General features: G+C 50.3%; 7 protein-coding genes and 1 non-coding gene across 8 annotated transcripts; 5 read left to right on the top strand and 3 right to left on the bottom strand.

Moving 5' to 3' along the window:
* Positions 1-310: 310 nt before the first annotated feature.
* PV10_05430 (uncharacterized protein) lies at positions 311-2,030 on the top strand (the record flags this gene model as incomplete). Its single annotated transcript, XM_016370103.1, has 4 exons — positions 311-515; positions 569-701; positions 754-1,896; positions 1,952-2,030. 4 exons carry the CDS (start codon positions 311-313, stop codon positions 2,028-2,030), a joined length of 1,560 nt encoding a protein of 519 aa, XP_016222396.1.
* Positions 2,031-3,816: 1,786 nt separating this feature from the next.
* Positions 3,817-10,478, top strand: PV10_05429 (uncharacterized protein; the record flags this gene model as incomplete). Its single annotated transcript, XM_016370102.1, has 9 exons — positions 3,817-4,251; positions 4,303-4,401; positions 4,452-4,522; positions 5,208-5,323; positions 5,387-5,643; positions 5,698-5,813; positions 5,864-6,364; positions 7,169-7,367; positions 7,425-10,478. 9 exons carry the CDS (start codon positions 3,817-3,819, stop codon positions 10,476-10,478), a joined length of 4,848 nt encoding a protein of 1,615 aa, XP_016222395.1.
* A 505-nt stretch (positions 10,479-10,983) lies between these two features.
* PV10_05428 lies at positions 10,984-11,070 on the top strand. The gene has a single exon. It is a non-coding gene; the product is annotated as a tRNA-Tyr (tRNA).
* A 3,523-nt stretch (positions 11,071-14,593) lies between these two features.
* On the top strand, positions 14,594-15,718 carry PV10_05427 (uncharacterized protein). The gene has a single exon (XM_016370101.1). It carries the CDS (start codon positions 14,651-14,653, stop codon positions 15,536-15,538), a length of 888 nt encoding a protein of 295 aa, XP_016222394.1. The 5' UTR covers positions 14,594-14,650; the 3' UTR covers positions 15,539-15,718.
* On the bottom strand, positions 15,607-16,899 carry PV10_05426 (uncharacterized protein). Its single transcript, XM_016370100.1, has 2 exons — positions 16,702-16,899; positions 15,607-16,632 (listed from the first exon to the last, which is right to left on the bottom strand). Exons 1-2 carry the CDS (start codon positions 16,765-16,767, stop codon positions 15,766-15,768), a joined length of 933 nt encoding a protein of 310 aa, XP_016222393.1. The 5' UTR covers positions 16,768-16,899; the 3' UTR covers positions 15,607-15,765.
* On the bottom strand, positions 16,883-18,973 carry PV10_05425 (aspartyl aminopeptidase). Its single transcript, XM_016370099.1, has 2 exons — positions 18,692-18,973; positions 16,883-18,641 (listed from the first exon to the last, which is right to left on the bottom strand). The coding sequence occupies exons 1-2, from the start codon at positions 18,872-18,874 to the stop codon at positions 17,241-17,243; spliced, it is 1,584 nt and encodes a 527-aa protein (XP_016222392.1). The 5' UTR covers positions 18,875-18,973; the 3' UTR covers positions 16,883-17,240.
* A 1,051-nt stretch (positions 18,974-20,024) lies between these two features.
* PV10_05424 (uncharacterized protein) lies at positions 20,025-22,889 on the top strand. The gene is made up of 2 exons (XM_016370098.1): positions 20,025-20,671; positions 20,726-22,889. Exons 1-2 carry the CDS (start codon positions 20,391-20,393, stop codon positions 22,194-22,196), a joined length of 1,752 nt encoding a protein of 583 aa, XP_016222391.1. The 5' UTR covers positions 20,025-20,390; the 3' UTR covers positions 22,197-22,889.
* Positions 22,890-23,028: 139 nt separating this feature from the next.
* On the bottom strand, positions 23,029-24,650 carry PV10_05423 (uncharacterized protein). The gene has a single exon (XM_016370097.1). It carries the CDS (start codon positions 24,496-24,498, stop codon positions 23,152-23,154), a length of 1,347 nt encoding a protein of 448 aa, XP_016222390.1. The 5' UTR covers positions 24,499-24,650; the 3' UTR covers positions 23,029-23,151.
* Positions 24,651-25,622: the final 972 nt, after the last annotated feature.

The following is a 25,622-nucleotide window of genomic DNA, read 5'->3' as shown; positions in this document are numbered from 1 at the left end:
TTGGAGACTTGTCTCTCGGGTGGGTCCGACTTGTATGTATGATTATCTGCCAGCCGGCGGCAGGGAATTGTCGGCCGGCAAATCCCAGGTTGCTGCCGGCGATCTTCAGCATCTTCTTGTCGGTTACTGCAGAACCACTAGCATGTACTAGATAGTTGCTGTTATCTGAAGCACTTTCATCGACCATCAATAGAAGATTTGTTTCAAGACCAACAGAGGCGAGCCCAATGGCTGGACATGATAAAATCCGGAACACACATCAGCCTGCGTTTATCGATTGCCAACAAGTCCGGGAAAGTCCATCTTCGATATGACTTCATCGTGGCTGACTGTCCAGATTGCATTGACGGCACTACTCCTGGCTCTCCTCTGCTCGTCCTACCTAGGTTGGGTCCGCAAAACATACAAAGTCCAACTACCACCTGGGCCACCCGGAGAGCCTATTATAGGTCATCTCCGCGTCATTCCTGAAGCCCATCCTGAGTATCAGTACACTCAATGGGGATTAGAATACGGTAAAGTTACCGCTGGCGATCCTCTACTGACATTAGCTAATTATCACCATCAGATTCTGATGTTCTATATTTCAATGTTCTTGGCCGACACATCGTGGTATTGAACAGCGTTCAAGCCTGCCACGATCTGTTAGTTAAGAAGGGTCAGAAGTACAGTGACAGGCCTCGTTTCGTTCTATTTGAGGTGTGAGTCAAGCCATGACCTCGTTTGTTACAATACTTATTTATTCATATCTAGAATGGGATGGGGTATCACGCTGACGTTTCTTCGGTGGGGAAAACAATTCAAATTGCACCGGAAGCTCTTGCAGACTTCTTTCACTCAGACGGCATGTAGAGCATACAGACCAATCCAAGAGCAAGAAGCTCGTCAGGCGACAAGTCAGATCCTCGTCAATCCTCGAGAATGGGACATTATCCTTAGACAGTTCTCAACAGCCGTTGTCTTGCGTATTGGATTTGGCCTGGGCGTCACTCGCAGAGACGATCCATATATCAGAATGGCGATTGACGCGGAAGAGGCAACCGGCAAGGGTGGTGTACCTGGCGCATCTATTGTGGACTTTTTTCCACTCCTGAAACACGTGCCGAGCTGGCTTTTGAAGTTTGGCCCACTGGAGCACGCTCGAACCTCGAAACCGTACATTCAGACTCTGCATGATGCTCCATGGGATGTGACAGAACCCGAAATCCGCAGAGGCAATGCCACAATGCCATCCTTTATGCGTACACATCTTGAGCGTTATATCAAAAATGCTGAGTCGGGAACGCCGAACGAGGCAACCATTGCCGATTTGAAAGGTGCCGCCGGCGCGATCTCGATTGCTGGAGGAAATACAACGTGGTCAACAATCATGGTCTGCATTCTCAACCTGGTTCTTCACCAGGAACTACAGAAGAAAGCACGAGCCGAAATCGACGCAGTCGTAGGATTAGACCGCTTGCCTTCGTTCGATGACCGAGACAAGCTGCCCTACATTGAGCGTTTAATTCAGGAGACAACCCGATGGTGTCCATTATCTCCTGTTGGTGTTCCACATGCAACTGTGGAAGATGATGTTTACAAAGGCATGTTCATCCCGAAAGGCAGTGTGGTGTTCGCCAATGCGTATGCCATGACCCATGACGAGCGATACTACAAAGATCCGGACACGTTCGATCCAGACCGATATATCTCAAAGGCAGAAGGTGGAAGAGGAGAGCCATTGCCGGAAGGGCCATTCGGGTTTGGCCGCAGGGTCTGTCCCGGACAGTGGCTAGCTACGGCTGGAGTCTACATCATGATCACCACCTTACTTGCTACTATGGAGCTCCGCTGCCCATTGGACAAGGACGGCTGCGAGATCACCCCTTCTGTGACGTTCACGAATGGTTTGTCCAAGTAAGTGTTTCTCACCAGTTCCAGTGGAGATCAACGTCTAATGCTATTCCAATAGTGCACCTGGGAAGTTCGAAACTGTGATGATCCCGCGATCCGAGAAAGCGAAGGCACTACTTCAACAATGCTCAAATTAGGCATTCAATATGCAACCAAAATCTTCGGCTATCGAAAGAATTAGGATAACTTGCAATTTAGATCTTCTACTTTTAAAGGTACAGTAGTAGAGACGATTAAGCCTCACCGGGATCAACCTCACACTATGTGGTCATCCTTACACTGTACTGATGGTTTGGAGCGCTCAAATGCAGCCCTTAACGCGTGTCCACAATCGTTGACAAGTTTCTTCCCCATTGTCAAAACCCCTAAATAAAGTGTTAGCTATGATACCAGATTCATACGCTTTAAATGTGCCTGGCCTAAGGCAGACGAGAGTAGCTGACCATTCATGGCAAGGATCGTATGTGTCATCCCTGGATACATTTCCACTTCCACGTCGACGTCAAGTCGTCGCAGGTTCTCTGAGAATGCAATCGCCTCTGGTGCCAATAAGTCCTGCTCCGCTATCGCCATCCAAGTGTTAGGTGTCCTCGACAGCAGCTTGTCAGGAGCCAGGTTAGGCGAAGCCTCCCATTCCCGCTCACAGCCAATGTCAGGGAGGTACATTCGTCGATACCACAACATTCTTGCAGGTGTCAACCATGGAGCTTTTGCTCTAGACGCCCATACCGTCGTAGTTGTAGCTGTGTTATCGATGACTGGGACTATCAACAGTTGAAATACAATAGGGACTGACTCCGGTAGAAGAGACGACTTCAAAGCAACGACAACCGACAAATTCCCTCCCCTGCGTTTCTTGTGAATAAAAGGAACTTCCTAAGACCGTGGGCGCACATACGCAGAAGTGCCTCCCACGGCTATCCGGTGATGGTCGATACCAAGTTCGTGGCGACCTTCCACACTTTGTACCCACATCATTGCTGCAAGTGAATCCTCGACTGGGATAGGATAGGGATGCTCCGGTGCCAATCTGTATCCAACCGTGATAACAACACAGTCGGCATCTGTCCTCATCGTTAACTATGACATTGACTTTGATGCATACTTTTGTCTGGTTCAGAGATTTGGCCTACCAATACACATTCTCGTGCAAAAATCGTTCTCGCTTTCAATACTTCCTAAGGCCCATCCACCACCATGGTACCAGACTAAGGCCGGCCATCCATTTGAAGGTCGTTGTCCGTGCGGCCAAAAAACTCGGACCGGAAAGTTCTTCAATTTGATATTTTTGATTCGAGATACAGAAACGGGCTCAGATGTTCCAGAAGGATATGGTCTTCTGGACCGTGTCTTTACAGCATCCCATGGACGCACATCATCGGGTTCAACATACTGCAGATATCGGTCATGGAATGCAGCCAACTCTGGATCTAGTACCTGGCGGATCTCTGGGTCAAGGGGTTGGTAGACGGTGGTACTGCTTTCAGCATCTGTCAACACCGCAGCCGGAGTCATTGATAACCCTATCTATGTACTCTGGATATTACCTAATGTCTGTGTCCTTTCAAGGTGGGAAATTTGGACGCGAAGGTGGTTTGATCCAAATCTACAATTCAATCCTGAGAGCTTATGGCTCAACCTCAGGTATGTAAGAGAATTGCTGCACTGATGAGAGCGAATCTATCGGCATCTGCCGGAGTTACTCCCAGATTATGGTGAAATCCTTGCCGGCCGCTGGAGGTTGCCCAGATTGATAAGTCGGCACTAGGAAGTCCCACCTTCCTCCATGGCCTCTTCTATGAGATGCACAAATGAAATAACCTGTGGTGAGCAGATTGCATCCGCACCAACTTCGTTCCCAAGGCACAATATCTTTCATTTCTGAACTTGGCGGCCAGTTCTACAACTCGATGGACGACGAGAATGTCGCAGCTTGTCAATCACAACAGTTCAAACTCATACAGGCAGTCTGGCTTTGCGAACCGGATGGGTTGGGGCTTGCGCCCAGCTGTCATTGTCATTGATGTTTGCAAGGCATACTTTACGGAAGGATCGCCCCTGTCCTTGTTAGCAAATCCTGAAGGCGCATCATCTCCAGAGTCCATTCGAAGGCTGCTTACGGCTGCTCGGATAGGTAATGTTCCAGTGATTTGGACCAAGGTCGAATACTCCCGACCAGACATGGCAGATGCAGGACTCTTCTGGCGAAAGGCAAAGGTCTTGGACGTCTGGTTAAAAGGGGACCAACGTGGCTTAGATGACTGCCTAGAAGGACTTAAACCAGACGAAGGCGACGTGATCGTGGTTAAAAAGTATCCGTCGGCGTTCTTTGCCACCACTCTTGCGTCAGAGCTGCAGGTATGAGACTTCTAGTCAAAGCTGGACAGTAGGAATTGACCGTTGTCTCAGTGTATGAATGTTGATACCCTTGTTATCTGTGGGGTGAGCACTTCAGGCTGTGTCAGGGCGACAACATTAGATGCTATGCAGCATGGCTTCCGTCCGATGGTGAGCAAGGAAACGACCACCAGTTATATGCCAATCTGATGACTCGATAGGTGGTGGGAAGCGCATGCGGGGATCGGACACCTGAGATTCAAAATGCGAATTTGTTTGATTTGGATGCGAAGTATGCCGATGTTGTAGACGAGGCGGAAGCAATCCAACACCTACAGGGTGGATGGTCCTGAGACCTAAGTGAGCACATTTGCTTATCTTCAACAAGATCAATCACGATCAGCCAATAGCATCCTCAAATTTGTTGATCAATCGTTACAATGATCTCAATGTCTCTTCCCACGAGTCCTGTAGAAATCTTTTTCATGAACAGGAAATTGAAAATTGTCTAGAGAACCTATCTGCGCATCTCTTTCTGAAGAAGTGGAGCATGGAGTGAGAACAAGTCCCACCAGACCTTGCCTGCCGGACCATAAGCCTAGCAACTCCATGTTATCGTCCAGTGAGCTAGCAGACCTTATTCACAACTGTCATTTTCCAAATCTGCGCCTGGCCATATTATTCGAGTTCTGCTCTCTCGGTAGAACAGACTATGATGTACATGCACGAACTGAGCAGAATTACCTATCAGCCGCTGGACAATGGGCGATGCCGAGAAACAGCTCCAATCTGGAGGTCCTACGCGGTCGAGGTCAGTCATTGCTGAGGAGAGTGAAATTACTCTCTGTGAGCCATATTCTGTCTACAATAGAAAGGTAAAATGGTTTCTCGTGGGGATGGTTGGACTAGCTGGGATCTTAAGGCGAGTCGATATTTCAAGGGTTCTGTCAGTATCCATGACTAATGCCCTATGCTAGTCCCCTGCCTGCCAACATATATTTTCCAGCAATCCCGACATTAAGCAAAGAGTTTGGGGTCTCGATAGAGGCCATGAATTTGACTGTGACAGTATACTTGGCAATGCAAGGAGTCTGTAAGTCCTCAAGTTGACGATTAGCTGCCATACTGTCCTAACTGTTCAACTTTGACACTGAAGCCCCGATGCTCTGGGGCCCTTTGTCTGATCGATATGGCCGTCGTCCAATCTTCTTGGTTTGTTTGAGCCTCCTTGTGGGGTCTTGTATCGGTCTTGCCTTGACGCCGAACAATGCATTCTGGTTGCTTCTCCTTTTACGAGCGGTTCAGGCAGGAGGGTGTGCGAGCGCGATTGCCTTAGGCGCTGGAGTCATTGGCGACATTTCAAGCCCAGACGAAAGAGGAGGTTTCTTCGGGATGTTCAATCTTGGTCCTATGGTGAGACGAGTCTCCCTGATGGATCAAATGTTATATTTGTTGACATTTTTACAGCTGGCGCCCTGCGTTGGGCCTGTGATCGGAGGCATCCTTTCGGATCAACTAGGTTGGCGATCAATAATGTGGTTCCTAACCATCTTCTCAGTAATCTCCCTGTTAATACTTCTTTTGTAGGTATGTTGCACTTTGAAAACCGAACCTCAAACTCATAGAGCTCCAGGTTTTTGCCAGAGACAATGAGAGCAATAGTTGGGAATGGCAGTATCAAGCCACTAAAGGCCGTTCATTTTGCCTGGATACCCGTGGTGCCCATTGGAACTCGTCAAATAGCACTACAAGCACCGAGCCCCAACAATGCCATATTGAATCCCTTTATCTTCTTTGTATATCCGGATGTGCTCATTACACTGCTCTACACGGGGGTCGTGTACGCGGTCAACTACACAATTACGGCGACAATATCTTCAGCCTACGTCGAGCTATATCCCTTTCTCTCGGAGACTACTCTTGGTCTCTGTTACCTATCGACAGGAGGTGGTATGATGCTTGGATCGACCATGACGGGCAAAATGTTGGATTGGGAATTCAAAAGGATGAAGAAGCGGTGCGTCACTCCAGAAAGGCATAGCGATGGATCTGGCGAAGTGTCGGGCGAAGGCGGTTTCTCCATCGAGCGAGCACGACTACGCACGATGCCAGGATTTATCCTCATCTTTCTAGGGTGCACCATGGCGTGGGGATGGTGCCTAGAGAGTAAAGCATCGGTTGCAGTGCCATTGGCTCTGCAATTCATTCGTGGGTTCTATCTCCTTTCCAAGATTGAAGAGTCCCGCTTACAAATCTGTCGGCAATAGTTGGGTACACATCCATCTCAATCTTGAACGCTACGATGACTTTCATGATTGATATTATGCCTTCCCAAAGTTCTGGTATAATAGCTTGTGTGGGTGTCCAGCCAGAGATATCGATTTTCCATGGACTGACAATCATACTAGACAAACCTTGTGCGATGCTCTCTTGCGGCAATACTAATCTCTCTCATTGACAGGTCAACATCGTCTTTGGGATATGGATGGACGTATGTTCTTCTAGGTGGAATATGCGCTCTTTTGATACCACTTGTATATATCGAGCTGTGTAAAGGTGGGCAGTGGAGAAGGCAGAGAGAATCTGTCCAAACCAGGGTTTAAACATAGCCCTCCCCATATTATAACCAAATTATAACTCTTGTCGTTATGAGACAGACTCAGAGCATGGAGGTCGCAGGGACATCGCATGCGTTGAATTGGAAAGCCAGTGGGGCTGCGTTGGCAGCCTCCCACGTGACTGATAGAGGGGCGTCAGCCATGAGTATGGTAAGCATATATAAAAGCGGCGAGGCTTACGTGAGCTTTACACGTGAGCCGCTAGCAATTTCCCAATTCGATAGGTGCCAAGCATTATACAATTTATGCAACCCCAACCTCTCCGGATGATCCGTATGATGTAAACCAATCCTGAGGACCAGTTTCCTCACACCTTTCAGAGCCATTGCAATGAACCTACTCACAAGAAAGTCGTCGAATAAAAGCGCCGGTGGGTCTACCCGAGAGACACGAAGCAGTTCTGCCGACAGAGGTGATGCAGGAAATAAACCATCGCTATTGCATCGACTGGGTCGAAGGAATAGTGGAAGTAGGGAACGCGAGTCGACGAGTGAGCACGATTCGACGCACCTCCCAAAGGTAAGGTCCATCCGTCGTCCATCTTGATGCTTTGTCCCCTGAAAGTTTCTTGACTAGAGTCGCGGACTACCTCGTCTGAGCGCTGATCCTATCGAAAAGGCGTTTCAACCTGAGATCACGGAGGTACATCCAGAAACCAGCAATCAGCCAGCTACGCCAACACAGGATATTGCCAACCAGCACCCGGAACAATCTCCCATCATCGGACAAGCAGTAACAACAGTTGGTCAGGTCAAAGCCGAGGCTTCTACGCGCCCTGAACCACAAGCACGTGCGAAGTCTCACAAGATCTCCGGAAAGGGCTTGACCAAAGACGATGTGCACCAGTTGTTCTCCGGCGCGCCACAGTTTGTTCTGGAAAAGGGTCGTCGTGGGCGGTATTTCCCGCAGGCTTTCTTCCCGTGGAACAACGACCTCGACATTTCGGACTTGCAAGATAGGAGATATCTCCGCCACGAAAGCTTTGCACTGGCAACGCTGCATGCTCATCTTCCTATCCCAGATGAAGTCCATCGGTCATCGTCCAAGGCAGATCCGCCGTCAAAACTGGATAAACTCGGCACGGGCAAAAGGCCTATGTTTGAAATCGGTGTCTTTGAACGACCCAACATGCTCAGTGTGGACGGCAAAGAGCCAGGTACAGTGGGAATGCGCTATTTCCTCGAGCGTCCAGTGGCAGATGGCCTTCAAGACGACAAGGTTCGAGAACACGGCAAAGATATCGAACTCGACCTTTCTCTTGCCAATGCTCCAACCTTGGAAGCGTTCAAGATGCTCGCGATAGGGAGGGAGAGCGAAGACTTGAACGCTAAGATTGGTAAACATGCCCCGACCCAAGATCGTGTCAAGCTCTTTCAGGGTGGGCCGCATGTCTGGAGATCGGTTGGGGTGCGAGACATTACCATGGAATTGCTTGCGCACCGGCTCGAGGTCCTTCACCATTTGCGGGATGAGGTTGTTGAGGGGGGATGGCGGACCACCATCCTTGATCGTTTCACCTCCTCCGAGCTCCATCATCATCTCTTCTCGATGATCCTGTTCCCTCCCAAGAAATTGGGTCATGAAGTTCCACCCGACAAGGAAGGGCTCAAAGTTCAAATTGAAGCACTGGTCAAAGTCCTTACCACTCCTGGAGCGTGGCTCGACCTAAGCGTACCAGAAGCGAGGCTGCGATTTGGCAAGATTCTCCACAGTCGAACAACGTATTATGATCACGACACTGGACATATGACAGTCGACCCAGAGAGGAAATGGCTCTTGATTCAAATGTTGCTCGCCGTCGAACTGGTAGTTCGATTGGATGCGGCATTGAGACTAGGAGTGGCTCTGCATTCCGAGTCATTCGAACTTAAGAGTGACGAAATTCATCACTTCAACAAACTTCGGACTCTCAAAGTTGACTGGGATCTTGTTGCTGCTAGACGCTTCATAGGACTGAGCTACGTCAAGACAATCCGTCCAAAGTCAAAGCCATCTGTGGCTTCCACGGCAACATCTCCTCCTCCGAGACCAGGCGCTCAACACCATGGGAGCTTCTTGGGGAAGCTCTTCTCCCACAGCGATGAAGAACGCAAGGCCAGCACTGCGCCAAGCCATGACGACTGTGATATTACCATCCTCCCAAGACAGCCAGAGGTCATGGTAGAGGGTTTGATACGATTTGCCGATTTTATTGGTTGGCCTCGAAGCCAGGAAGTGCGGGCGCGCCTCAGCGAGAAATTGTGTCAAGTGGATATTGAGGAGAGGGAGAGGTTTCTGATGGACGCGATGACATGCGAGAGCCAGGCCGACACCCACAACAAGAGCCGTTCTGTCGGGGCGACCCGTCGATTGGGAGATTTCTACATTGACTTGCATGCAGCAACTCCCACCACAATTGGGGGATGGGTCTCCCACAGTTGGCTGTCGGGACTTATTCTGCCCGGGAACTCAATCTGTGACATTCTCATTGGCACGCTCTTGGAGAATGATACAGCACCTCATCTGGTTCGAACGTTGGGTTGGGAAGGAAGCCACCCACTCCGTGGTTCGGGCTTTATCTGCGATGGAAGCAGTTGGTGGTCTAAATCGAGTATCGTGGGACGGGTTATGGCAGCTAGCCATGGCACTAAGGAGTCGATGGGGTGGATTTGGGTGCCGAATTTTGTGCCGCTATACGAAGCCACCAAGCAACCGCTCGTGGACCGGTGGGTGAAGCTCAAGACCTATCCGGTTGCAACCACGAGATCACGACCACGCATCTTTGACGGCGACCGACTGGCCGAAGACAGCACCCCATTGGGAGTCGGGAAAGGCGGTATCATGAGCAGCGAATTCAGCATGCTGACGGATCATGTTTTGGATCATGAGGACAAGACGCAGATTGAAGTGAGAAAAGTCGAGGTCCATCTTGCCAGCAGCAATGCCACCGATTCGAGCCCAGAACATCCTCTCTCAGCTTGGGCTTCGTTCGAGCTGCTGTTGTCGTGTCCGCCACCAGCAGAGGACTCTGGACTTTCCCCCCGCGTCGTCTCTAAACAGGTGAGGTACGGCCTGGATCGCGCGGTCTACTTTGTCACAGCTTTTCCATGTCGACTTCCTCACGGGCACGCGACGTTTGCTCCGGGTTCTAGCGATGCAACTTATGAGCAGACAAGACCTCCCCCCAAACACCAAGCACACGAACACATCCCGGCTCATCCTCTTCACTCGACCTACAAATATGAAGCCAAGACGCTCTCAGACATTATTGGGGTCGACAACGAGGGACGTGGGCTTGACCACGTGGCAGAGCCTCCAAATCCTTGTGGGAGACATGATTCAGAGGTGTGGGTCATCGACGCCAGGTCTGTCCTGCCGCCACATCACCACGACACCATAAGCCTCTCGAGCAGTGTGTCGAACAGTTCTGCAGTGACTGATACGTCTGTGGAAACTGCGATGCCTTGTCCAGATGGATCCGAGACTTACACTAAGATCTGTGGCAAGGAAATCCTGGCTCGAAGTTGGTGTGCTGAGAAGGGTCGAAATGCAATCATAGCTCGGGTAGGACGTACCTGCCTATCCTGTGCGATCCGCGAGGCCAAGGCATTGGAAATCAGTGTGGTCATACGAGTTGGGGCGAAGGATTGAATGTAGGTCGGCAAGACATGGGAGAGGAATGTATTATTGGGCAGATGACAGACGTGGATTTCCTGTTATTGAGGCGGAGTGTTCCTGAACTAGGTCGAGGGAGGCGAGGTTGAGAGAAGGCGTCGCTCCCACAATTAATGAAGTAATGTTTAGCCATGATAACCAAGTTAGTTAGCCTTCGGTGGCTCTCCCTCGATATATGTATGACACTTAGTCAACACCACGAAGCAAAGGAAGAGTTGATAGTACAGGCGGATATACCGAGTATAGCGGACATAGAGGACCGTGGCTCCCTGAATGTCTTAGACAATTGTCTAAGAGAAGACCACATTCTCAGTACGATCATAGTTGTATGTTCTTAGTTGTACCCAACTTGTGAGTACACAGTGTATCAAAAGGGTGTGGGAGGGTTGACTGAAATGGCTTGAAATAGACTAGTGCTTACCAAGTAATTTTTAATTATAGTTTTCACCACCAATTTTTATGTCCAAATGAGTTGGTCCAACCCCTTGTGGTGTAGTTGGCTATCACGTTCGGCTGTAATGGAAACTTTGTAACCGAAAGGTCGCTGGCTCGATTCCGGCCGAGGGGATTAACTCTGTTTTTTTTTTTTGTTTTCAGGCTGCCCTGGACCGCAATGGAAGTGACAGTCTTAGATTATTGGTGTGATGGGACTGTGCAGTGAGTCGCCCAAATGGTGCAAATTTCGATTTTCAGTGAGTGCGGGTCGCGTAAGTAGTGCAAAGTTTCGGTTTGCGGTTAGTGTGAGTTGCCCAAATAGTGCACCATAGTATTCTTGTGCATCTTGATTTTCCGCACCACTTCTATAAACTCAGTCTGCTTGTCAGGACAGGGAAGACCGGAGAGGTGTGCAATTGACGTTATTAGAGCTGGATCATTATAAGAGAGGACGTGAAGGGGCAAAAAGAATAGGAGAAAATCAGTTGATTTTCTAACTAGCAGGGAGGGGGAGAACTCGAATTATTAAATATTTATACCCTTGAGTCTCACTTCGAGTCGCCTGAGTCGCCTGAGTCGCGTCACTTATCAACTGTAGTGACACGCTATTTCATAAACAAAGAGAGGCAGTGAAGTAAGTCCCTAGTACATTGCGTGATGTGAGAGAGTAACTGCCAACAGGTCGTTTCTTGCGTGTTGTTTGCTAGCAAAGTGGTAGTAGGTACTGCCCTTAAAAGCGGCGGCGTACCTAGCCCGCGACGACGATGGCCGAAGAGGTGGGACCCTCGCGACTGCCTAACCGAAGGAGGATTTCTTAGCAACAACTTCACAATTACAAGGAAAGAGCCAAGTCGCCTGTGCTAAACGAAATCTCAACGTCTCATCCTCTCATCCTCTCATCCTCTCTTCATTCATCATTCTTCCTGTTTCTTCTTGTAAAACACACAGCCCAGGAGGGTGACACCCCATCCTGTCTCAATACCGTACCCCCAACTACCCTGGTAACCAACACCTCATATGGTTACACTTCCTGACTTCCTCCGCAAAACAGTGGCCAACTCCGGACCACTCAAGATCGTCCGCCAGGACTCTTCTTCCCAAAGACATCAACCTCAAAACTGCCGACTTCCCCGCCTTCTCCATTCAAAGGCAAGCTTGCTGATGATTTTCCTTCGTCAAAGTCTTGACCTTCTCGCAGCCACTCACATCATCAATCCTCCTTTATGCCTTCATCCTACCTGACCCAAGCTCGGTGCTTAATGGCCCGGAGTCAAGGTCCACCTTCATCACTCCTTGCTACCTCTACAGGTAGGGTCCATTTTACCAAGTTTGTTTCCAGCACCGCACCGTTGCTCTCGAGACATGACGATGTCAGACCCCTGCTCTCCTCGATCGAATTATGATATACTGCTCGCCCTCAATGTGACTCTGAGATGCGAACCACCAACCTGGACTGCCCGATGAGCGGGGTCCCGTCTCTGCCACGGACGCGTCTCGGTGTTTATGTGCTCATGTTGAAGTAAAGACATTATCCGAATGCCCATTCCACTATAAAGGGTTCTTTGCCTCCGACTATTCTTTGGTCTGCATTGATGCTCGATTGATCAGGTTTGTTCAACATTCGTTGTATACTCGTCTGACGATTTCGATTCGGCACCGAGTCTTGTACTGAGCCAAATGGCGTGTCACCCGGTGAGATGACCTTGAGAGCTATCCTGTCACGAGGCAAGTCCTCCTTGCGAAACAAAAACACCGATGTCACCGTCGCCGCGCAACTCACCTTGCGTCAGTCCCTATGGCCTCTGAGCATTGTCACTATTCTCTTCTTCCTCTGGGGCTTTGCCTATGGTCTTCTTGATACCCTCAATAAACATTTCCAAAACACCCTGGGTATTACTCGCACCAGGTCTTCCGGTCTCCAGGCAGCCTATTTTGGTGCATACCCATTGGCGAGCCTGGGCTATGCTAACTGGATGCTGAGGCACTGGGGCTACAAGTCAGTCTTCATCTTCGGCTTGTGTCTCTATGGCATTGGTGCCTTGATGATGTGGCCCGCCGGTGTCTATCGCTCCTTTGGTGGCTTCTGTGGTGCCACTTTCATCATCGGCTCTGGCCTCGGGTCTCTGGAAACCGCGGCAAATCCATACTTGGCTGTTTGCGGTCCCCCCAGATATGCTGAAATACGAATCAATTTTGCTCAGGCCTTTAACGCGGTTCGTCATTTCCCTCTCATCCAACAATCTGCAAGTCCCTGACAGGCCTCTTCATCTAGGTTGGTACCGTTGTTGGTCCAGTCCTCGGCAGCTATGTTTTTTTCGTCGACACTGAAGACAGTGTCCAAGCGCTCAAGAATGTGCAATGGGTATACCTGGGTATAGCCATCTTCGTATTCATCTTGGCTTTTGTCTTCTTCGTCTCATACATCCCCGAAGTCACGGATGCCGACATGGAGTTCCAAGTCCAAGAAACTCACGTTGCAGGGAGCGACAAACCCTTCCGCAAACAATATCGCCTATTCCACGCTGCTTTTGCTCAATTCACCTACGTGGGAGCTCAAGTTGCCATCGCCTCGTATTTCATCAACTATGCCGTCGAAACGCGGCCTGGGACGAGCAGTGCTCTAGGCGCCAAATTTCTCGCCGGTGCGCAAGGAGCGTTCACCGTTGGCCGCTTCTCGGGAACCTTTTTCATGCATTTGATGCGACCCCGCTGGATTTTCCTCTTTTACTTGTCGGGCGTCGTCATTTTCCTGGCTGTCGCTACCGATACTCGCGACAACGTCGGCCTGTCCATGATGTTTCTCGTCCTCTTCTTTGAAAGTGTGTGCTTCCCCACCATTGTTGCTTTGGGCATCCGGGGTCTTGGTCGACACTACAAGCGAGGATCTGGCCTCATCGTCGCAGGTGTCATGGGAGGCGCCTGTGTACCGGCTTTGACAGGTCATGTTGCTGATCTGCGCAATGATACCGGCTTCGCCATGATTGTGCCAGAAATAGTGAGTCTAGCGCCTTTTCTCCGACCATCTCTGTGTTTCCTGGAGGATGAAGACTGACCATCCTCGTGCTGCAGTTCATGATTGTATCTTTGACCTATGCCATTGCCGTCAATTTTATCCCTTACTACCGCGTCCCCGCAGATATGGTTGGCGACAGCCAGATTGGCATTGTCCATAGAGGCCATGACAACAACAGCAAGCCCGATCCGATCATCACATCCTCTGGATCTGATGTCGAGAAGAACTTGCATCTCAGCAATGGAGAAGACTCAGGCATCGGAATTGCAAATGTCGAACAAGTTGAAAAGGTGAAGCCGTCCCGCTAGGGCATGGGAGAGTGAACATGCGTGTGTGGTGGAGTCGAAAGTTGACAGAAAACGAATTGTCAGTTTCATTTGGTGAGACTTTTAGTATTGACAAGATGATCCAGACACTCGAAATGAGAGCCAGAGCATTTTCTAACTGGTCGAGGGCGAGAATCTGGAGATAAATCAAAGAGATTGAAATGGATTCTTTCTTGTATGAGACCGCAAAGAGTGAATATATACTCCACCATACATATGCTAGGGTGGATCATCACTCCACTGCACCTGTTCTGCTACGTCATTGGCACTTTGATGAATAGTGTCAACATTCTGTTTATGACAGTGTCGATTACTACTGTTAGTACTTTGTTATCTCATAAGTTGGTGATTTGCTCAAAGACAGATACGGGCCGATGGAGACCAAAGCTAAACCGCCCCGACCGCCTCCCAAGCCCAAGTCATTGTCATCGACTGCTCTGAAAGTCCCAGGCCAGGCAACAACACCAGTGGTGGGAGGGAAACGAGGTCTGGGATGGCCATGGAATCAGCCGGGGTCACATTTCTCTCTATACCAAGAGTACATTGACTCGGGAAAGATCTCATGGGTCTTCAATTGGGAGTTGTGGGTGCCGGATTCGACACCGACGGGAGTGGAATGGATCCCCTGCGTACGGACGGCTGGCAATGTGAAGGACGTCGATCCGTTCCTGACGGACATTATCCGGCGTCGCGGAATCAAAACGTCAGCACTTCTGGGCTTCAATGAGCCCGAGATTCCCCAACAGGCCAACCTATCAGTCGAGCAGGCCGTCGACCTGTGGAAGCAGGTGGTGTTACCCGCAAAGGCCAAGTTCGACTTGCGGTTGGGAAGCCCTGGTATGTCGAGTGACTTGGGCCGCAGCAAACCCTGGCTCGACTCGTTCCTCTCCCAACTCGCCGGTCACGATGGAATCGATTTCTTGGTCCTCCATTGGTATGGTCCATTATTCTCCAACATGCGCAATTTTCTAGAGCTCATGCACGCCTCTTACCCGTCGTGGCCCATCTGGCTTAACGAATTTGCTTGTTCGACGATGAATACGGGACAGTGCGCCTCAGAACAGCAGGTCCAGGACTTTCTACGAGACGCTCTCCCTTGGTTGGACGCGACTCCATGGATCGAGAGATATGCATATTTTGGAAACCATGACGTTGGTGACTGGGTCGGTCGCGCCAGTAATTTCACAGAGCCTGGCCCTGTGGTCGACGGATCCAGCACTACCAGATTGATGAACGTCGCTAGACTATATTGCGAGTTATGATGTCGCTTTTACGACCTGACGACTACCTTAGATTTCATGTGGGGATATAATGTGGAAAGGATCATGATCTTGTTTATTGCACTCGACCTTGGTCTAGGGAGTTGGTTATCATTTTGCTTATCGTGTAAAAGTCATTTCTAAGACACTCGGGAGGTGCCTGGTCCTGGTGTCGTCTATGAGTCGTCATGACACAGGATGGGGATCAAAGTCTGAACAACAAGTGCATCTTAAGCACCTTGTAACAAATCTCCCAGTTCGTCAACATAATATGCGGGTCTGGTATCGCCCTCTAGGAAATCCTTCTTGGTACTGACGCCAGTCAAGACACCCAAGGTTCCGCCGAGTTTTCCCTCAAGACCAAACTTGATATCGGTGTTTGCGCGGTCGCCGATCATGACAGCACGACTTCGGTCGAACTTGAATTTTCCCTCAATCGCATCCATCATGGCCTGACTGGGTTTTCCAAATGCAGTAGGTTGTTGTCCGCCCAGCATGGTGATCAAAGGTGCCGAAATACTGCCCGCACCAGGGAACAAGGCACCCGCAGACGGTAAGGTGGAATCCAAGTTGGTCGCCAGAAACAAGGCACCTCGTTTGATATAGTGGTAGGCATAGCACATCTTGAGATAATTGAAATGGAAATCCAAGCCCACCAGAACCACACCAACATCTGGATCCAAGACCGAAGGATCCCCCGCAGCTAGCAGTTTATAGTCTTCCGGAGTGACATCTCTTCTGTATGCGGGATCAGTGCCACCCAAGTGAGGAACACCTTCTGAGTCGAGTTCAGTCTCGATACCAGCCTCTCCAACGACAAAGACTTTGTTCCTTTTCTTGAGCTCCGGATGTGTCTGTGGCAGGATTCGCGAGATGTAGATACTGGCCGAATACGACGAGCCAAAAACCTCTTCGGTCGTGGCGGGTATTCCCATACTCTCCAGCTTCTTGCGGTAGTCCTGTCGCGACTTGGTTGAATTGTTGGTCACAAACACTACTTGTTTGTTGTGCTTGCGCAGTAGTTCTAGCACTGGAACGCTGCCGGGGAAGAGGTGGTCGCCTGACCAAAGAACGCCATCGCAGTCGAAGAGAAATACCTATCGCAATTCCAAGTTAGTTTGTAGAACAACAAGGTACCGTATGAAGAACCTGGAGGGATAACCCACATCGAATCGGTCCAGGAATTGTTTGATGGCAATCTTGTCGCCCGTTAGGTACTGGGGCGTAGCCATGGTGTTGAAAGGGCGAGAGAGGCTTTTGGAATGATGTGACGTTTTGTTGAATTTGACTCAGAAAAAAGGTATACGCTTATGCGTAGGTTCGATCCGAAGACCCCCGCCTCCGATGTGATGGTTGGGTTACTGAGATTATCTTTTGGTTACGTGGTTGAGCTTGAGCCATATTTCTAATATTTCTAACGGTGGAGAAATTTGGAGATGAGATCTCATCCACTCGCTCCTTTCCCATCCCACATCCAGTCACCAGTCCTCCATAAATTCTCCGATCGTACATGAGATCTGCAGGAGGGATAGTCCACAGGGTGTCAGTCCTATCCCCATGAGTGTCTTCTTATATATACATGTACATGCCTCCCCTAGCATACGTGGTCTTGCTACTCGTCAATCTCCGCCTCGAATGAAACTATCGTTGCGTCTACAAAAACTCCTCCCCACCAAGGCGCCCTCTGCTCCCAAATGCCAATACATCAGTCAACCAAAATTGTCTTCTCCAACGCAGAGTAATGTTGGAAGAAGCTGGTGAACAGGCGAATGGCGTGATGAACATCGTCTGCACCTCCAGTCTCACGACAACTGTGCATTGACAGCTGTGGGTTGCCCAGATCCAGGGTTCGAGCTCCCAGATGAGCCGACAACATGGGTCCAATAGTGCTTCCACAACTTGAGTCGTTCCGCACCACAAAGAGCTGCAGAGGCACTCCTTCAGGGTCGCTCTCGATCATCTTGGCGGCCTTGCGTGCCACTTCCTGGAGGAGAACGATGCCCGGCGAATTTGTTGCATATCTTGCATTAGCATTGATCTTGATCACAGGACCTTGGTTCATCTCGGGTCGATGGTCTGACTCGTACTTTCCGGCGTAATTGGGATTGACAGAGTGTGCCATGTCTGCGGACAACAAGAAAGAGCTTGACAAGGTTTGCTCATATGCTGTGGATGATTCGGGGTCGCTAGCATGAACGTATGATTGTTCTGATCCCTCTTCGGCAAAGCCTGATGGGTTGAGGACTGACAGGCGGCGGATGATGGCGGGCAGCATGACTGAGAATGCACCTTGTGCGGTCATACTTCCAATTTCTTCATGGTCGAAACATGCTATCAGGCGGATCGAAGTCTCGTCATCCAACGATGAAGATGATTCGACCGAATTGATCAAGCCCATGGTGGCACAATATGTTTGATTGAGATTGTCGAGTCTGGCTGAGAAGATGAATTCGTCCGTCAGGCCTCCAATAACGGCCTTTTGTGTGTCGAAAAGGACAAGTTCAAAGTCGACCACGTCGTCTGGGCTCACGCCAGCATCCGCCGCCACAAGCTCCACGATGTGAGGATGATGTCTGGTGGTGAGGGCCTTGAGTGGAGTGAACGGCTTGGACTCTGCCATCTCCTCGTCCTTGGGAGAGCTGGGTCCTTTCTTCTCGTCCTGGCGTTTTAATTCTGCGGCAATAAGTCCTACAATGGGGAAAAGTTGAGTTTCCTTGTTGAAGCTGAATGTTTCTTGTCGATCGAGGTGTACGGCAAGGGTAGGAATTCGGAAAATGGGTTTGTCAATCTTGACGAGCTTCTGGCCTACTATTCCATCTCTTCCCCGGACCATGACTCGCCCAGCAACACCGAGATCGCGATCGAACCACGTATGCCATAGCCCGCCGCCGTAGGTCTCTACTCCAACTTGGAGAAAGCCATCTCCCTGTTTCTTGCTGACCGGCTTGATTCGAAGGGTGGGCGAGTCTGTGTGTGCGCCAATCATGGCAATTGGATTGCCTGGCTTCCATCTCTTTCCGACTGCAAAGGCAACAACGGTGGACGCATTGCGTGTGAGGAAGTACTTGCCGCCAGGGCTGATGGTGGAGGCCCAGGAATCCTTCTCCTGTGTCCAAGTCAGTGATGTGCTGGGCTGATATTGTGGTTCTGACGGACCTTGATTTCTTTGAAGCCAACCTTTGTCAATCGTTCCTTGACGGACTTGACAGCATGGAAGGGAGTGGGTGATGCATTCACAAAGTCCAAAAAGTCATTGGCTGCGACCTTGACACCGATGGGAGCCATGGTGGAATGAAAGCGGACGGTTGAAGTGCTTCGCTTCAACAAGGAGAGGATCATGTACTCAGACACCAATTCTGGGAGGGTGCATCAGTTGATTCAGCAGGATTATTGACGGCGCCGAGGTTAATGACTGGGAATTGATATGGGAGACTAAAGATGGAGGGAAGATGGTATGTGGTTGGGCTCAAGCTCTCCGCCTATTACAGTTATCAGTAGCGGTGGGTGCAGGTGGATGGCCGAGGGGCTCTCCGGGTCAACCTGTCGCGTGCCCTGGGTACCTTGAAGGTAGCTAACCTACGGAGTAAGCATGGTACCTACGGCTGCTACGTATCCAGGCTCCTACGAATGCTACTGGGCAGCGTTCCCAAGTAATAAGCTTCATAGGTTAAGCCCTTCCGCTGAACTTCCCTCCGTTTAGCCTCGACTTGCAATGGTTTCAATGTTCGGAACCAGGGCAGATACCAATGACTTTTACCGTTAGGTTCTGGAATAGACCCGCCCCCACCGTTGAGGTTCTGGAGTCGAGAGACCAAAGACTTGTAAACGCCAATCACTCTGAGACACACTCTCTGACGAATCATTGAACTTCGCTACCAGCATTTCTGAGACTTAGTTTAACAATGCTATTGGGGTCGGCTCCCATTCCACTTGACACAACCATGTTGATCAGACGCGCTGATTGTTATGGTCGAAAACGTGGCCGCGTAAAGTGTTGATGTTTTGTTTCTAATCTGGTCAAGCTTACAGGAGCTGTGCGCGTCTATAGATCAGAACAAGGGCGCCTCGAGATTGACTGATGGTTTGACTGTAGTCTGAAGCTGAGGGCAGACGGGTGGTAGCGATGTAAACAGTGCCAAGTCATGAGTAGAATGAAGCGTCAGTCGGTGGTTGAGGGGCTTGTAGAGAATGTTAAATGTCGTGAGCCTCTTGTACAGTAGCTGAATTACTCAATTAGGTAGGTACGCATAGAGGGTCAGGTCAATACTCCGTAGTGCCTACCGTATCTGCATCTCCTACAGGGCAGGAACCACCAGGCGGGCATCCACATACTTGAACCTCTTTCTGTGGTGACTGCCATTATGTCCTTCGCACACGGAGTATTGACCGCTGGTACCCACCTTTCCTCTTTTGTACTAGTCCCATTGTCCTCCTCCTCATCGTCCTGCTCGCAACTGCTCCGTCAACTTCACCAGACTATCACCATCACCCTCACCACTTGCGACTTGACCCCCTTCAGATTGCGCCATCTCTCAACAACCTCCAGCATTTCATTCCGAACCTCAGTTTCTTTGTCATGGCCATCTTAACATTCATCTAGATTCTGACCCCAAATACCCGCACTCGCATTTGGAGAGATTTGTCCTCTGCCGGTCGCGGCTTTGGCTGCAGCGGCCGAGTCAAACTACCGACAACATCTTCACTTTCTGCCTCTCCAAACTTCACCAGCCCCTCAATCCCTGCTTGTCATTCCAGGTTCATTGTCACTGTCACCTCAAACTTCCCAGTCATTCAGCTGTGACATATCTGCAAGACTACTTCTACATAACCCCCCATCTCTCCTTCTCTCCTCAGCATGGACGACCCGGCCTCCACATCCTTTACCCAACCCTCAACAGATCGACCTCGAACCCCGTCATTACCTACCCCTGGTGGCTCCAAGACTCCTCCGACAATCGCTGCCCGACACTTCTTGGACGAAAATGATGGTCTGACCGCCATCCGCCCCACCACCGAAGCCATGGAAGCCGATACATTGAATCGTCGACTGAAAGAATTCGAATACGCTGCGAGGCAAAGAGAGAGAACACCCGGCCGAAGCCCAAGTCGGAAGAGACAGCGCGTCTATGGCGACCGGTAAGACCTCTCCACCAACGCCTTTCCCTCACCCTCCTAACCAAGCCTCCGTAGATTCATCCCCAATCGAGATGGCCAAGATCTTCAAGCAAGTTACAGTCTTCTACACGATGACGGATCACCGGCAACCCCTTCGAGATCTAAGAAAAAGACTCCCCACGGCGAACTGCACTTGCAACGAACCGAAGAAGCCAATCGAACTTACTCCAAAGTCCTGCGAAACGAGCTAATGGGCGATTCCGTTCCTCAACATCACAAAGATCTTTCCACCGACGAGTTGTATGGTCGACGCCAGACTCCTCCAGGCCAGCCTTCCGCCTCCAACCTTCCTCCCGCTTCAATCACACCCACCACCCCTCACAAGAACATGTTCTCGTACAAATCTCCTCAAAAAGTCATCGGATCTGGCCATCCCACACCATCCTCTCGCAACGCCAAACACCCCGGCTTGATCAATCTCAACGCAAGATCTGATCTCTATTCCGTCTCCCCCATCAACTACTCGTCACAGTCAATCTTACAAACTCCTCGCAAGCCACCTCGGCCCATTGCCAAAGTGCCTTACAAGGTTCTCGATGCCCCCGAGCTGGCCGATGATTTCTACTTGAACCTGGTGGATTGGGGTTCCGCCAACATCTTGGGCGTCGGCCTTGGCTCATGCGTTTACATGTGGAATAGTGCAACCGGCAAAGTCACTCAATTATGCAAGCTTCCCGACAATGACCTAGTGACATCCGTTGCTTGGATTCAACGCGGCTCACATCTAGCCATTGGCACCCACAAAGGCTTTGTTCAGATCTATGATGCTGAAAAGTCCAGAAGACTGCGCACCATGACCGGTCATACCGCCCGTGTCGGCGCTCTTGCCTGGAACGATCATATCTTGACCTCGGGATCAAGAGATCGACTGATCTATCATCGTGATGTGCGGAGTCCAGATCAGCACCTGCGCAGGCTTGCAGGACACAAGCAGGAAGTCTGTGGCTTACGCTGGAACACTGAAGATGGTCAGCTCGCTTCCGGCGGCAACGACAACAAATTGTGTGTTTGGGATAAGCTGTCTGAGACGCCGCTGTACCGATTTTCCAACCACGTTGCCGCCGTCAAGGCCATTGCCTGGAGCCCTCACCAACACCATCTGCTGGCCTCTGGTGGAGGTACCGCCGATCGATCGATCAAGTTCTGGAATACATCAAACGGCTCCCTGATCAAAGAAGTCGACACCGGAAGTCAGGTATGCAACCTTGCGTGGAGCAAGAATAGCGATGAAATCGTCAGTACACACGGTTACAGTCAAAACCAAATTGTGGTGTGGAAATACCCCAAAATGGAGCAGGTAGTCAGTCTGACCGGACACACCTATCGTGTGCTGTATCTGAGCGCGAGTCCGGATGGCACCACCGTCGTGACCGGCGCCGGAGACGAAACTCTCCGATTCTGGCGTGTCTTTGGCAAAAAGGGAAACGAAGATAGGAGCAGTGACGGCATGTCCGGCAAGCTTGGCGACTGGGGCTCGATTCGGTGATGCTTGCTTCGTCACCCCATGCGAATCGTCTTTCAAGGCCCTCGTGGTGGTCTATGATGACGCCCGTTATGGCCCTATCGAGTCTCATTGGCTCTCGAGAATAAAACCAAAAGCTCTGCTGCATGCGTCGAGATGACCGCCTTGTTTGTGGAGCACGTCTTTGATATTCGATCCGTGAGAAAAGTACGCACATCTGCGAAACATATTTTGACAACTCGAGCAAGTCCGAGCAAGCGCGTGAATGAGCAAGCGACCTTGTTTTAACGAAATGAATGCGCATTAGCCGGTCGGGGAGCGGGGGTTCTTTTTATTTGGAGGAGACGACATCTGCTTTTTACGAGCCGTGATGACCAAGCCAAATATGCATATGACGAGGCTTACTTAGTACGCGGTATTCGGTATTTTGCGCCAGGCCGGAGGTTGGTGGACAGGCACAGAAACCAGATTTGACGACAGGAGTTATTTGGTGGATAGCTCCCTGATTTGACAGCATAGTCACTGAACATCTTGACACGATTCTGGGATACGCGTATCATACATCTAAAACATGTAGGAACTCAAATCTGCGAACATGAGAAGCATCGAAGAGGCTTTGTGTTTTCAGGACTGCCCACCGTCAGTTTGACCGACACCAAAGGTGGAGGGCCTGTAACTACGTTCGCAGTCAGATCCAGCATCAACGCATAAAGACACTATGAGAATAAAGTTGTTTATTTGCTTGAAAATATGTTGAAACGGTCCCTCCATGGTAGATGAAGGGTTCATTTCACATGGTGATAAATACCACGGAGAGTGCATTGGTCCCAACTTTTCTATGACGATACTGTAACACTTTGGAAGAGAAAATGACTTTTCGGATGACTGATCAATCTACATTAAATAGCGCTTGCTTCTATATCAATACAGCCCCGTCTCCCTCGGGATATAAATCCACCAGAAGGCACAAATGAGGTCGTCACAAGATCAGTTTCCCTGGTTCAACCTGGAGAACAGTCTTGACCCTCTCCAAAAATGTCCTGGCCCGCTTTTCTTCGCCGACTGGAACCGTCAAACTGAAGACATTCCTCGCACCATCGACGGTTGAGATATTCCTGCCAGGTGTCACAGTTGGCGATCGTGCAGCTGAAGGGGCAGCTGTCCTTCTCCTCACTTTGCCTGAAAGAATGTCAATAACGTCAGGGGATGTGCTGTCTGATGGTCTTGAGGTTGTCGCACGAGGGCCAAAGGGGAACGCATCGATCTGTGGCAGGTATGTTCCTCTGGAAGTGGTTGGGACAGAGTCAAGACCAAGCACAGCGTTGAAAAGATCCGTCTGCGTGGGCTTATAGCCTTTTGGACGAGGCAAATCGTCGTTGGCAAGGTCGACGGCACGGGCAAGGAAAGTGGACAGTGGAATAGTCACACCAATGGCGTCTTTGGCTCGTTTTTGAACTTTGAGGACTTCGGCGAGTGATACTTGAATTGCGATGGAGGTGAGACGAGGAGTGTCGGAAGAAGGTGCTGAGGGGGCGTCTTGAGATGCAGGGGTCGGTTTGGGTGTGATGGGGAGGACCTTGATGTTGCTCAGGTCGAGATGGGCTAGGTGTTGTAGCCGCTTGGACTGACTTAGGGGGTAATCGTTCTCGATGGAACCGAGATAGGCTAAGACGTCGCCTTTGAGGAGACGATTGTTTGGACCCGTCGCTGGGATCTTGCCCACGTCCTCGTCCGAAATGTGGTTCTCGTGGATGAGAGCAATGACTGATGGGTATAGTGGGTACTTTGGGTTTTGGCCGGGTCCTTTGGGACTAGTGGTGGGCTTATCTTTGGCTGGTCTCTTGTTCTGTGGCGTTCCCTCGACCTGTTTCTCGACGCCCGAGGATTCATAGCTGTTGTCGGAGCCCCCTTTGACATTGTCGGCGACAGATTTGGAGGGGGCTGAATCGTCAGCGGGGATTTCCAAGCTGGAAATGTCATCCCCAGCATCGGCCAGTACAGCTATCCGAGTACCGACTTGTATGCTTTTTGAACCGTCTGGGGAGAAGATCTTGGCCAAGATTCCGTCGTCTTGTGCCTCAACGTCCATAGATGCTTTGTCTGTTTCAATCTCAAGCAAGACATCTCCCGCAGCAAAAGCATCGCCTTCCTTGAGCTTCCAACTTGCAATGTTCCCCTCAGTCATCGTTGGGGACATGGCAGGCATGGCGAAGTTGTGCGCAGCAAGGCAAGAGGGATTTGTAGAGAAGGGTCGTCTTGGTTGAGCAAGGGAGCATTGGGAGGTGATGTTGCGGGCGAGAACCCTAAAGCCTTGCCTGGACCCCATTGCGCCGACAAAAGAGGTCTGTCGGAATCCAGACAGAAACCGACGGTGTGTACACGAGGAGAAGGAATAGGGTAGCAAAAAAATCAACGCAGAAAGAGTTGGTGATTGTTGAGATGGGCAGCTTGGAGTTAGCTTTACGCATTCAGAGTTTCTTGATTGGGAAGACAGTGAGATGAACAGTTGGGAAGACGCAGGCGCGGCGCTAGTCGCTAGTTGGTAGTTTCCACATTATGCGTAAAAAGTGATCCGTAGGCGGCAGGGACAGTGGGGGCAGCCACAGGAGAGAGCTCTAATAAGCGCAGGTGGACTCCAGTGACTGCCTATAGTAATTAGTCCCATAAGGCTGCGTGGCTCCATAAGCATACAAAGTAACTCTCATAGCCTACGGTTGAGGGGAAGGAGCCAGATTGCGTAGTCAGTGCTAAGGTCCACCGTGTAATTCAATTGGGTGGACCATTTGATCTGTGAGTGCTGACGTCTTGCGCTTCTCAATCCCTCTTGGATTCAACCTCAACCTCACTCATATTACATTTGGTATTCAGCAACACCAACAGCAGCAGCCTGCTTCAGAGTTGCGACACCCTGTTAGCAGCAACCTCTCTCTCTCTGCTCGCTCAGCCACCTTATACTCATTTTCATTCGATATGACTTGCTTCTATCACTCAAGGTTTAGGCAGCCGTGTGCTGAGGAAGCATCTGCACATGCTGCAGATGCATCACCGCAGGATTTCATCAACCCCTCCTCGTATTCCAGCCCTGACATACTTTCCAACCTACCTATCACTTGAGCCAATACATGTGCTTGCCTATATGTCTCCTTCCGGTGGAGGGCCAATAAACCCTTTCATTGCACGGCACACTATGAGCCAGCGGAATAACCCTTTCATGTTATTGATGGATGCAAGCATGAACTGCATTGTGCCCTGGTCGAACGTGACTCTATATCTGCTGCTCGTCAAACCATATCAGCTCTTCGGGCTCACATACCCTTTTGCAGTCAGATCCTTAAGCGACCTAGAACCTACGTACGACGTTTGCCTAGTCAACTCGCACTGCCCATACTCTCAGTCTTGCAGCTGAGATGTCTACAAAAAGACCATCAACGTCCCTTTGAGTTGTCTCAT

Source organism: Exophiala mesophila (assembly GCF_000836275.1).
Source record: "Exophiala mesophila strain CBS 40295 unplaced genomic scaffold supercont1.4, whole genome shotgun sequence".
NCBI classification, from domain to species: domain Eukaryota; kingdom Fungi; phylum Ascomycota; class Eurotiomycetes; order Chaetothyriales; family Herpotrichiellaceae; genus Exophiala; species Exophiala mesophila.
Note: the sequence above shows the minus strand (reverse complement) of the source record. Positions and strands in the feature narration are given on the sequence as shown.